Source organism: Nicotiana tomentosiformis, chromosome 3, assembly GCF_000390325.3.
Source record: "Nicotiana tomentosiformis chromosome 3, ASM39032v3, whole genome shotgun sequence".
NCBI classification, from domain to species: Eukaryota; Viridiplantae; Streptophyta; class Magnoliopsida; order Solanales; family Solanaceae; genus Nicotiana; species Nicotiana tomentosiformis.
The window spans coordinates 148748036-148762024 of NC_090814.1; the positions used below are offsets into that span (position 1 = coordinate 148748036).

At 42.2% G+C, this 13989-nt stretch overlaps 1 protein-coding gene across 1 annotated transcript; it reads left to right on the plus strand.

Annotated features, from left to right (window-relative positions):
* Window positions 1-761: 761 nt before the first annotated feature.
* Window positions 762-2240, plus strand: LOC138908660 (uncharacterized). The gene is made up of 2 exons (XM_070199341.1): window positions 762-943; window positions 1652-2240. Exons 1-2 carry the CDS (start codon window positions 762-764, stop codon window positions 2238-2240), a joined length of 771 nt encoding a protein of 256 aa, XP_070055442.1.
* Window positions 2241-13989: the final 11749 nt, after the last annotated feature.

Genomic DNA, 13989 nt, shown 5'->3' on the forward strand with positions numbered 1-13989 from the left:
ACTTTAGCATAAATAAGTTGAACAAACAGAGAAAAAATGATGTGGTCTAGTGCATACGGTTTTTAAAGATTAATTTTCAAAAAAAAAAAAAAATAGTCGATTTTAACCGAACTATGCGGGTCTGATTCTCACCGGATGTGAGATACGTAGGCAAATCTCATCGGTTCCGGCCCAATTTTAATAAATTAAAAAAAACAAAAATATTTTTCTTTTCCTTAATTCCCTATTTACAATTCTTTCCTTAGAAAATCCAAAAATAAAATACTAAATCCAAAAATATTGTTTTTTTAGTCCCACAATTTAGATTTTATTTATTTATTTTTATACTTTTATAGAGTCAAAACCCGAGAAATCAAAATTTTTGTGTGTCAATAATATGTTTGATCAAAGCCTAACCCCGTGTCTGAGTAGACAAGTATACCATGAGTGGGGAAAGAGGTAAGTCTGAAAAGAGGCCCAGATCAGAAGGGATACCAGATTTTCTTATTGTCGATCAGATACCACAGTTGTTGTGGGATTGGTGGAGAGACTTTAAGGAATATGAGCGAAACAAGATAAAGAAATACTTGGGACATTTGGTTCACATGATTACGATAAAGCCCAGGAGGGATGTGATTGAAGCTTTGATTCCGTATTGGGATCCTGAAAATAATGTGTTCTGTTTTACCGACTGTGAAATGACTCCGACCTTGGAGGAAATCGCCCATTTCCAGGGGTGGGGCCGCAATCTTCGCCGCTAAAGGCCCATAGTACCAAAAAACATGAACGAGGGTAGGTTTCTGAAACTTTTGAACTTAAATTACGGACAATATCTTGGTCTAGGAGGCAAATGGGTTAAGTTGGGCTTTTTGTTTCAGTTATATGGCCTAGAATGCAATTTTGAAAGGAATGTGGGAAAATTGAAATCAAAGGAAGATAAGGAAACATGGAAGGTACATAGAAGGTTTGCATTTATGATCACTTTTTTAGGCCGTGTAGTTTTTCCGGAAAGAGAGGGGCGCATTGACATCCGCTTGGCAGGTGTAGTTGAGGCTCTGATCTCAGAAGGGGGTGATTATACTTTGGTCCCTATGATTCTTTCTTGCATTTTTCGTGCTTTAACTAGATGTAAAATGGGCGCGCGAAACTTTGATGGTTGCAACATTTTGTTACAGATATGGTTTTTGGAGCATTTCTATCGTCATCCTACGATCACTAATTTTAGTGAGATATGGCCCAATCATACTTATGATCACCAGAAAAGAATTGACGAATGTGACTTACCAGAGGGGATTGGCGCCTGGAAAGAACTACTTCTTACTTTGTCTGCCAAACGGATCACTTGGAACTACGATTGGTTCTCCTCTAAAGAGGTCATTTGTGAGTCTGCATACCATTCTTATTTGGTACTCACAGGATTGGATGGTGTTCAGTTTTATGCTCCACTTAGGGTAATGCACCAATTTGCACGACTACAGGAGGTACCACCAACACGAGATATGAGCAAGTTCTGTTACGATTTTGGTAAAGATCAACCTCATGACGAAGAAGAAATTAAGAAAATTTGGTATGCAAGTAAAGTCTCGGAGTTGAATGATATGGTAGAAGACTGAGATCGTGGAGAGGTGATCCCTGAATATATTACCTGGTTTCATGACCCTTCGTCGCTTAGAGATGGGCCTGAAGGGTCCAATAGGAGGAGAAATGATCAAAGAGCTATAGAAAGGTTAAAAGAGGAATTGGAGCATGCCCGGATGACCATATCCAAACAACAAGCCCAACTACAAGCCGTAGTTGCTCAGATTCGTTTAAATATTGAGAAAGATTATCAATCTACCTTACGGGTCATGGATAAAGATCTAAAACATACTAAAAATGAGGCGGCCCGCTTAGAAGAAGAAGTGGAAAGCACTATTGGTTTAGTTAGAAGAGTTGAGGCAAATAAAAATGCTAAAATACATAAGCTACAAGAAGACTTGAGTATCATTGAAGAGGATGCGCACCAACAACAATTGGAGTATGATCAGCAGAGAGAGCGGTTTGAAAGAGAAAGGGCCTATTGGATACACTCAAAGGGTCAGTTTCATGCACAATTGGAAGAAATAAAAAGGCATAAGAGAGGTCATCAACATGCAGATTTTAAGGCAGAGCGGCGTCAGTGGATGATTGAGAGAGCTATGCTAAACCGTCGTATTAAAGAATACGAGGGACGCGAGACACAGATGGAGAACGCCCTCAACACTACCCAAATATGGTTGTAGAATTGTCACGTAAATATGGGGCAAGCCAGAGAGCAAGTACTTCAATTAGCAGAGAAAGCAGCATATATTCATGACGATCATCGTCATCTAAACAATGAGAAAGTTGGTCAACAGGCACGTGCCCTCGTCCCACAATTGCCGGGAGTGTTTAAGAATTTGTACGAGATGTTGGGGGGAGAGTGGAGGCCAAGGGATGCAGACCATTGATGATATCAGTTTAAGAAAGAATGCCATTGAAGATTAAAGTTTTAGTGCAGTCAATTAGTTTTTAGTTTCATTTTGCATTTGTCGTATTTTTAATTTTATATTTGTCGCATTTTCAGTCATATTTATGTCCTTAGAGTCAATTTGAAAAAATAAAAAATAAAAAATAAAAAAATAAAAAAATCAAAATTGTTATTATTTTCCCCTGAACTACGTAATGATATGATTCATGCGGCGACGTGATACGTAGGCAACCCATAAAAGGTTCGATCAAAATATTTTTCAATGATTCTAGGACGAGGGATCAAAATGAGGCATGAGTAAAAAAACAAAAAAAAAATGAGAAGAAAATAAGAGTGTCAATAAGAAGCAACCTCATAAGCCGGAATGAAACATGAAGCCTCCAAAAGCATGCTAGAAATAGTGACAATGTTAGAAGCATGGCACATTATGTGTGATTCATATCTATAAAATGCTTAACCCTAACACGTTTGCTGTCTCTTACGTAGTAAGCTTAAGGTGGTTTGTTTGTGGTGAAACTAGCAACACACCATTACTTCACTAGATCTAAGGGAGCAGTAGTAATGGCCAACGATGATGAGATCGAGCTGATCACTAACAACCCCCAGGGTCAATCAGTTGAACAATAGTCGGAGGAAATAAGAAAATTGAGACAGCAATTGTCTGATGTATATCAAGCTTGGGTGTCTGGTCAGCCTCCACCCCGTGGTCCCTCAGAGGGAACTTCCACCGTACCCTTGGCTACTCAACCACCGCTCCATACAACGAGCGACCACATCCTACCACCAGGGTATGTGCCAAACTACAGCCTCCACCTTGCTCCTGGTATCTCTAATGTGCGACCTCCAGTCGCACCGGTCAGGAACACTCCTTTAGTCGTGTCTGGCGCACCGGCATACAAAATCCCGCCTCCACCTCATGTGATGAGGCCAATAAATGAGCCACCATCTCATGTTTATGATGGCCAATACTACTCTCCAAATATGGTTTTCGGGGTCTCGGCTCCATATAATCAGACTCCTCAGTACGAGTCACCAGTGGAAAACGAAAAGCTTGCCAAGACGGTTGAGCCGGATGAGATGGCCGGGAAAATGAAAAGTCTTGAACAAAACATAAAGAATATATAGGGACTAGGGGGTCACAAAAGTGTTTCGTTCAGTGATCTATGCACATTCCCTCACATCCATTTGCCACCAGGGTTTAAGACCCCAAAATTCGAGAAGTATGATGGACACGGCGACCTTATCGCCCATTTGAAAAGGTACTGCAACCAGCTGAGGGGTGCAGGTGGAAAAGAAGAATTACTGATGGCTTATTTTGGGGAAAGTATTGTGAGGGTAGCCTCCGAATGGTTCATTGACCAAGATATCTCTCACTGGCATGTCTGGGATGACATGGCCCAAGCCTTCGTCAAATAATTTCAATACAACATAGATATTGTGCCGGATCGCAATTCCCTGTCCAATATGAAGAAAAAGCCGACTGAAAGCTTTAGGGAGTATGCAATCAAGTGGAGGGAGCAAGAAACTAGAGTTAAGCCACCCATGGATAACCACGAGTTGATCACTATTTTTCTGGAGGCCCAAGAGCCTGATTACTTTCAGAACATGATGTCCGCAATGGGTAGACCTTTTGCGGAAGCGATCAAAATAGGAGAAATGGTCTAAAATGGCCTCAAGACTGGCAGAATTGAAAGTCAAGCTGCTCTCAAAGCCACCACCCAAGCTATCCAAAATGGGTCGAGAAGTTTGGCAAATAGAAAGAAGAGAGATGAAGGGTCCATGATGACTTCGGGATCCAGGGAAGTTCAAAGAGGGGCATCGCACCCTTATGTGCAAGTTCAGCAGGGGCAATCCAGCTACCCTCAACATTACTATCCCCCGCCAATTCCTCAGTACTCTGTGGGACCGCCACAATATATAGTGTTTAATGCTCAATCATATGCTCATCCTCCCAATCAACAGGTACGGGCACCAGCTCCAAGATTCCCCCGACCTCAGCAGCAAAATTTTAGGGCACCCTACAATGCTCATCCTAGGCAGGATTATGGTCGAGAGCAGAGGCTGGTGGAAATATTTACTCCATTGGCTGAATCATACTCTAGTCTGTTCCAGAAGTTGAAGCAGATGGGCGTGATTGGACCCATCCTTCCCCACCATATGCATCCTGATTCACATAGATTTCAAGCAAATGCTAGATGTGAATACCATTCAGGTGCTCCGGGGCATAGCACTGATGACTGTTGGACCCTGAAAAGAGCCATAGAAAGACTCATTGTTGAAAAATTGATTGTAGTCACGAATGGCTAGGACCCTCCTAATGTGACCAATAACCCGTTGCCAGTACACAATGATGTTCATTTTGTGGGAATGATTGGCCGAGATCATGTATACAAGCCGGTTGGTCGAGCAGAAATGACAGTGGTAACAATTCAAGAGGGAACCAAACTGGAAGTAAGTCCAAGCCTAGATGCACTGTTGATTGTGAAATGTGCCGAGAGCTTAGAGAGGGCAACTTTATTTGTTCCAAAAATCTCGAGGTTGGAGGTTCGCTCCAATGCTCCAAGCCCAAAGTTATACGTCCTTGGAGGTCACCCCATCACAAAGGAGAATCAGGGCGGTACGACGGATATAATAGAGCCGATCATAATCAAGCCTGCCACACAACCCCGTGTAACAAATACGAAAACCACCCCTTGGAACTACAACAAAACTGTAGTAACCTACAAAGGTAAGGAAATCATAGAAGAAGTGGGGAAAACTGGAGGTTTGACTCGATCAGGGAGGTGTTACTCTCCAGAAGAGTTGAGGAAGGCTAAGCAAATCAGAGAAGGCCAAATGCCAATAAAGAAACCGGTCACTGAAGAAGAGGCGGAGGAGTTTTTGACAAAGATGAAAGTTCAGGATTACTCAATCATTGACCAGCTGAGAAAGACTCCTGCCCAAATCTCTCTGTTATCTCTGCCTATACACTCAGGAGAGCATGCCCGTGTACTAATCAAAATCCTGAACGAGGCACATGTCTCAGAGAATACCACCGTGAATCAGTTAGAGAAGATGGCCAATAGATTTTTTGAGGTTAACAGAATTTTCTTTACTGATGATGAACTTCCTGAGGAGGGAGCCGGTCACAATAGGGCTTTGCACCTGATTGTCAAATGTGAGGGGCATTATGTGAAGCGAGTCATGGTTGATGGAGGCTCGAGTGTAGATGTATGCCCTTTCTCTACCTTGCAAAGTATGAAGATCAATACAGACAGGATCCGACCTAGCAATGTTCACATCCGGGCTTTTGATGGCTCAGTGAGAGATACCATTGGGGAGATCAACCTCACCATGACGATTGGGCCTGTTGATTTTGAAATTGTCTTCCAAGTAGTGGACATGGAAACTTCTTATAACTTTCTTCTTGGAAGGCCATGGATCCATACGGCCCGAGCTGTGCCATCCACCTTGTATCAGATGCTCAAATTCGAGCACGACAGGCAAGAAATTATTATTCACGGAGAAGACGAGTCATCCATTTATAAATACCTGTTAATCCCATGTATTGAGGCCAAGGAAGGATGCAAGTCTTTTGTCTATCAAGCTTTCAAAGTATTTGTTGTGGACCATGTTGAGTAAGGAAAACCCATTCTACATCTACGTCTCTCCGCCACATCTGTAATGGTGGCTGCACTTATGATGAGACAAGGTTATGAGCCAGGAAAAGGTTTTGGGGCATCATTGCAAGGAATTTCAGAACCCATTTCTCTGTTCAGTAACAGGGGTACTTTTGGTTTAGGCTTCAGGCCAACACAAGCAGACGAAGACAAAGCCAAGCACCGCAAAAAACATGGGTGGGTCTTGCAGCAACCTATCCCTTATATTTTCTACACTTTTGTCGAGTCACGATTCAAACATGGTCAAAATTCCTCGGTGCATGCAAACATTGATAAAATTTACCATGGCCTCAGGCAGATGTTTTCTGAAGTGAATATAATCCAGGCTGGTGAAGGCACTAGTCATGTCGATATGCAACTAATTGGCCCAGAAACCATGCTCAATAACTGGGAAGCAACTCCTCTCCCCACAAGGAAGGAGTCTTGGTAGTTGACTTTTGCAGCTTCTTTCTTTTGTACTTTAGGTTACTTTCAGGGTTGTAATCCAAATATCTTAGTATGATTGTTTTATTTTGACGTTAACCCTTATATCCTTTCAAATTCAATGAAGTGCAGTTCAGTTTCGTATTAAATTTTGTATCTTTTCCTTTTCCTAATTCCTGCCATTTTATTTCCATTTCAATTTTGTTAATGCCGGCTTTAATAACATGACATGCATGCGAAATTCACGCCCAGATCTCAAAGAGCTGTCTAATTTTGAAATAATGCATCAAGAGGTCGAATATGATGAAGATAAGGTTTTTGATGAAATAAAAAGAGAGTTGGAACAATTTGAAAACAAGCCTAGGCCCAACCTCAATGAAACTGAGCCAATTAATATTGGAGGTCAGATAAACAAAGATAAACATTCACACTGAACAAAAACCAGAGATGCCTTGATTCAACTTTTATTTGAGTATAGAGATGTGTTTGCTTGGTCTTATGATGATATGTCGGGTTTAAGCGACGATTTAGTTGTTCATAAGCTTCCTACGTATCTTGATTTTCCACCAGTCCAACAGAAGCAACGTAAATTTAAAATGGACATGAGTGATAAAATCAAAGAGGAAATAATGAAGCAATTGAGCGCCAATGTTATAAGAGTCGTACGATACACCAAATGGGTGGCAAATGTTGTGCCCGTGCCAAAGAAAGATGGAAAAACTAGAGTCTGTGTTGACTACAGAGACCTAAACAAAGCAAGTCCGAAGGATAATTTTCCTTTGCCGAACATCCATATTCTTGTAAATAATTATGCAAAGCATGAGATACAGTCGTTCGTGGATTGCTATGTTGGGTACCACCAGATTCTAATGGATGAGGGTGTTGCAGAAAAGACCGCTTTCACCACTCCGTGGGGTATCTATTGTTACAGGGTCATGCCATTCGGTTTAAAAAATGTAGAGGCAACTTACATGAGGACCATGACCATTATTTTTCACGACATGATGCACAAAGAGATTGAAGTATATGTCGATGATGTCATCATAAAATCAAAGACACATGCTGATCACGTGAATGATTTGAAAAAGTTCTTCGAACGGCTTCGACGGTATGACCTTAAGCTCAATCCAGCCAAATGTGCATTTGGGGTTCCATCTGGGAAACTCCTCGGTTTTATAGTCAGTTGGAGAGGCATCGAATTGGATCCATCTAAGATAAAAGTCCATTCGAGATTTTCCACCCCCGAAGAACAAAAAGAAGGTCATGAGTTTGCTCGGAAGGTTGAACTACATCAGTAGGTTCATTGCTCAGCTCACAACCACGTGCGAGCCCATCTTTAAGTTGCTGAAAAAGGATGTTGCAATCAAGTGGACGGACGATTGCCAAAATGCTTTTGACAGGATCAAAGATTATCTATCAAAACCCCTTGTACTGGTCCCACCTGAACCTGGTAGGCCTTTGTTTTTATATCTATCGGTGATGGATAATTCCTTTGGATGCGTTCTGGGGCAACATGATGCAACAGGCAAAAAGTAACAAGCAATATATTATTTGAGCAAGAAGTTCACCAATTATGAGGTTAAGTACACCCTTTTAGAAAGGACATGTTGTGCCTTGACTTGGGTCACTCAGAAGTTGAGACATTATCTTTTGGCCTATACTACTTACCTCATATCCAGAATGGATCCTCTGAAGTATATCTTCCAAAAGCCAATGCCCACTGGCAGGCTCGCAAAATGGCAAATCCTACTCACAGAGTTCGACATCGTCTATGTCACTCGCACCGCGATAAAAGCACAAGCTTTGACCGATCATTTGGCAGAGAATCCAGTTGATGATGAGTACAAGCCACTTACCACATACTTCTCAGACGAATAGGTCAACTCAATAGAGGAAGTAGTTCCAGACGACAACCCTCTATGGAAAATGTATTTTGATGGAGCTGTCAATATCAAAGGAGGTGGGATCGGGGCAATCCTCATCTCACCTATTGGACAGTATTACCCTGCAACATCCCGGCTTCGGTTCTTCTGTACCAATAATACGACAGAATACGAAGCCTGTATCATGGGTTTGAAAATGGCCCTCGATCTGGATGTGCATGAACTATTGGTTATGGGAGATTCTGACTTGCTTATCCGGCAAGCCCAAGGCGAATGGGAGACTCGAGACATCAAGCTTATTCCATACAGACAATGTGTACAAGATTTTAGCAAAAGATTCAAATCCATCGAGTTCAGGTACATTCCCAGGTTTCACAATGAGCTAGCCGATGCTTTGGCTACTTTAGCCTCGATGCTCCCTTATCCGGGAAACACCCATATCTATCCACTAGAAATCCAAGTTCGGAATTGCCACGATTACTACAATACAATTGAGACAGAACCAGATGGTGAACCATGGTATCATGACATAAAACGATTCCTGAAAATGAGAGAATACCTAGAGCATGCCAAGGGAAATCAAAAAAGAACTATAAGGCGGATCGCCAACGGTTTCTTCCTGAATGGGGAAATTTTGTACAAAAGAACCCCAGATTTGAACTTGTTGAGATGCGTAGATGCCACAGAAGCTGAGCAGATCATGAGTGAAGTGCATTCGGGGGTATACGGACCTCACATGAATGGATATGTTTTGGCGAAGAAGATTCTGCGGGCAAGGTATTATTGGCTTACAATGGAGCGAGATTGCTTCAGTTTTGTTCGCAAGTGTCACCAATGCCAAATTCATGGTGACCTGATTCACTCGCCACCTTTGGAGTTGCATCCCATGTCCTCTCCTTGGCCTTTCGTTGCTTGGGGAATGGATGTTATTGGGCCAATTGAGCCAAAGGATTCAAATGGCATAGATTCATTTTGGTTGCAATTGATTACTTCACCAAGTGGGTGGAGGCCGTCAATTTCAAAGCAGTCACCAAGAAAGCAGTGGTAGACTTTGTTCATTCCAACATCATCTGCCGCTTTGGTATCCTGAATACCATTATCACTGACAATGCAGCCAATCTCAATAGTCATTTGATGAAGGAGGTATGCGAGCAATTTAAAATTATGCATCACCATTCTACCCCTTACCGGCCAAAAGCCAATGGAGCCGTTGAAGCGGCGAACAAGAACATAAAGAAGATTCTTAGGAAAATGGTCCAAGGTTCGAGACAATGGCATGAAAAGTTGCCTTTTGCTCTTTTGGGATACCGCACGACTGCTCGCACATCTGTTGGTGCAACTCCTTATATATTGGTATATGGGACGAAAGTTGTAATACCGGCTGAAGTCAAAATTCCCTCTCTTCGGATCATTGTGGAGTCGGAGATTGAAGATGTAAAATGGGTAAAGACCCGATTAGAACAACTAATGTTGATTGATGAAAAATGGCTAGCAGCAGTGTGCTTTGGCCAGTTATACCAGCAAAGAATGGCACACGCTTACAACAAGAAAGTGCGTCCAAGGCACTTCGAGGTAGGCCAACTCGTTCTGAAACGCGTTCTTCCACACCAAGTAGAAGCTAAAGGAAAGTTCGCCCCAAACTGGAAAGGACCCTACATCATCAAGAAAGTGTTACCAAAAGGGGCTTTGCACTTGGTAGATGAAGAAGGACGGGTACCAGACATGACTATTAATGCAGATGCAGTCAAAAGATATTATGTCTGATATATACCTACTGTGGAACTTTCACGCATGATTTTCTTAGATCGAGATGACGAAGGCTACCATTGCTCGCTATTTCAAGCAAGCGTCACCCTTTTGTTACCCCTTTTAAGCTGTATTTTTCTTCTTCCTTGTTTTCCACCTTTTAGAACATGTGTACTTACAAAACAAAACAAAACAAAAGTCAAACAACAAATTTTTTGAGTCATTGAACTACGTCCGACCTGATTCCAAAAGGATACGTAGGCAGCCTTACCCTGGGTTCGGTCCCATCGCAACAAAAATCCATATTCCCAATACTCCAAAACTGGGGCAGAAGTTTGTTTTTATCTTACGGTTTTTCCTGTAGAAACAGTTCCAAAAGTTGTAATTCAGTTCAGGGTTCCTTTCGCCTTTTCATGTTAAGAACTTCTGATTGATCTTTGAGAATACTTGAAGTCCCCATGCCAGGGGCATTGGCCAACATTCTGCGTGTCGTATCTTAGTAAAAAAAAAAGGGTAAAGAAGAAATGAGAGAGTCTTATCGGTGAAAACCCGTATGGGCACTGTAAGGCGACAGTGATTAGAGAAATGAGAGAGGTCAGTTAGCGAAAACCCGCAAAGGGCGCTACTAGCCTAATGAGTGTCTTCGATGCTCCGGCATGAGCACAACTAAGACAGTTTCAAGATGAACATTTACGACGTATTTTGAGAAGTAGACAACTCAGACAGATCAGGCGTCCAGTCCAAAATGCATGTCATGATTCATTGAAGTCAGCACATATCTCGAGATAAGTCTCCTTATTTCTCTCCCTGAAAGGGACACCTTTTATTTAGACATAATTCCTTTTCATTTCCAATTGCTCTTCTATTCTTTTTCATAATTTTTCTTAGATTCCCTTTCGGTCTAATCTTGCATCAAAAGCAAAGCAAAAAAATGGCTGCAAAACTGGCTACAGTTTCCCCGTAATACCGAGCATAATTTGGAGCATATACGGCATTGACGAAGGCAGGAATCCATATGTGATCTCTTTTGATAAGGTGGACAAAGTGTCTCAAAGAAACTGAAAAGGTCGCCTAAGCAAGACTTGCTTCATGGGAAAAGTTGATAAGCACTACAGACAGAAATTGGTTCTAGGCGAAAGACAACTAAGTTTGATTTTAAAGGAAAATTGCCTTGCCTTAGGGACAAGGATTAGCGGTACCATGGACATCCGGGTATGAAACAGCCAGGGGCAACGTCAGAAAGACAATGTCTCTAGAAAGCGATATAAAGTATTCGGGAACCTCGGTATCACACTGACAAAATCAGTTCTTCGACAGCGGAGGGGCGAATTCAAACTACTAAGGGCATCAAGGCCACAAACCGACCACCACTTTAAAAACTCACAATTTTTTTTTCTTTGTTTGAAACAGGATTAAAGCAGTGCAGAATGGTGATTCTCAAAGGGCGAATGTCACCAAAGGTAAGTTTTCGCAAAATCTCCACTTTCCTTTATTTGCAGCATGCATCATTATTGTCCATACCTCCCATTTTTGTAGCTTAAACCAGGTAGAATATTTTCGCCTAGAGGGATCCAGCTCATAGTTCCGGGTAGAAGTACTCTTCGCTCAGGTTGATTTTCATAGTTTAACTCGGGTAGAACCTTTTCACCTAGGGGATCCAGCTCATAGTTCCGGGTAGAAGTACTCTTCGCTCAGGATGTTTCACGTACTTAACCCAGGTAGAACCTTTTCGCTTAGGGGGATCCAGCTCATTTCTCCGGGGAGAAGTACTCTTCGCTCAGGATGTTTCACGTAGCTTAACCCAGGTAGATCCTTTTCGCTTAGGGGGATCCAGCTCATATCTCCGGGGAGAAGTACTCTTCGCCCATGCTTGCTTTTCGTTGCTTAACCCGGGTAGAACCTTTTCGCCTAGGAGGATTTAGCTCATAGTTCTGGGTAGAAATACTCTTCGCTCAGATGTTTCATAGTAGCTTAATTCAGGTAGAACCATTTAGCCTAGGGGGATCCAGCTCATATTTTCGAGTAGAACTAATCTTCGCCCAGGATGTTATACGTAGCTCAACCCAGGTAGAACTTTTCTGCCTAGGGGTTACCAGCTCATGTTTCCGGGTAGAACTACCATTCGCCCAGGTTTGCTTTTCGTAGTTTAACCTAGGAAGAACCTTTTCGCCTAGGGGATTCAACATCCTTTCGATAATAGAGGGTGTCAACCCCTGGTTACATTTCTTTCAGTAATACAGGGTGCCAGCCCCTGGTTACACTCCTTTCAGTAATATAGGGTGCTAACCCCTGGTTACACTCATTTATGTAATACAGGGTACCAACCCCTGGTTACACTCCTTTCAGTAATACAGGGTACCAACCTCTGGTTACACTCATTTCGGTAATACAGGGTGCCAACCCCTGGTTACACTCATTTCTGTAATACAGGGTACCAACCCCTGGTTACACTCCTTTTAGTAATACATGGTACTAACCCCTAGTTACACTAATTTCGGTAATGTAGGGTACCAACCCCTGGTTACATTTTCTTTCGGTAATACAGGGTACCAAACCCCGGTTACATTCCTTCTCAGTAATACATGGTGCCAACCCCTAGTTACACTTCTTTCAGTAATACAGGGTGCCAGCCCCTGGTTACACTCCTTTCAGTAATACAGGGTGCCAACCCCTGGTTACACTCCTTTCTGTAATACAGGGTACCAACCCTTGGTTATATTCCTTCTCAGTAATACAGGGTGTCAACCCCTTGTTACACTTATTTCAGTAATACAGGGTACCAACCCCTGGTTACATTCCTTCTCAGTAATACAGGGTGCGAACCCCTGGTTACACTCCTTTAAGTAAAACAGGGTACCAACCCCTGGTTACACTCATTTCGGTAATACAGGGTACCAACCACTGGTTACATTCCTTCTCAGTAATACAGGGTGCCAACCCTTAGTTACACTTCTTTCAGTAATATAGGGTACCAACCCCTAGTTACATTCCTTCTCAGTAATACAGGGTGTCAACCCCTGGTTACGCTTCTCAGTAATACAGAATGTCAACCTCTGGTTACATTTCTTTCAGTAATACAGGGTGCCAGCCCCTGGTTACACTCATTTCAGTAATACAGGGTGCCAACCCCTGGTTACACTTCTTTCTGTAATATAGGGTACCAACCCCTGGTTACACTTATTTCGGTAATACAGGGTACCAACCCCTGGTTACATTCCTTTCAGTAATGCAGGGTACCAATCCCTAGTTACATTCTTTTAGGTAATATAGGGCACCAACCCCTGGTTACACTAATTTCGGTAATATAGGGTACCAACCCCTGGACACATTTCCTTTCGATAATATAAGGTAACTACCCCTGGTTACATTCCTTTTCGGTAATACAAGGTACCATCCTCTAATTCCATTTCCTTTGGTAACATAAGTTACTTCCCCTCGTGGTTGCATATCCTCACATAGTTTATACTACTCCTGTTGTTTTCATTTCAACAAATTAGATACTTTATAGCTTTCTCTAACTCACAAAATTTTCCTAGTGCCAAACTGGGGCAGAAAATTTTTTTTGTTTTGTTCGTCTTTGATGGCATTGCAGGCCCCGCCGCATAGCACAAGTGACGACTAAAGCTTGTAGTTTCAGCTTTCTCATCAGAATAAAGAAGTTTTTCGATCACAAGATAGTTGGAGTTAGCTTGGATAATGTGTCAGCAGCCTAGCTTCTCGAGTTTTATTTTCTCGAATTCTGATCCGAAAAGCAAGCAATCGAGAATGAGCCCTGATCCTTTCTCCAAAGAGCATCAAGATCCAATCTAAG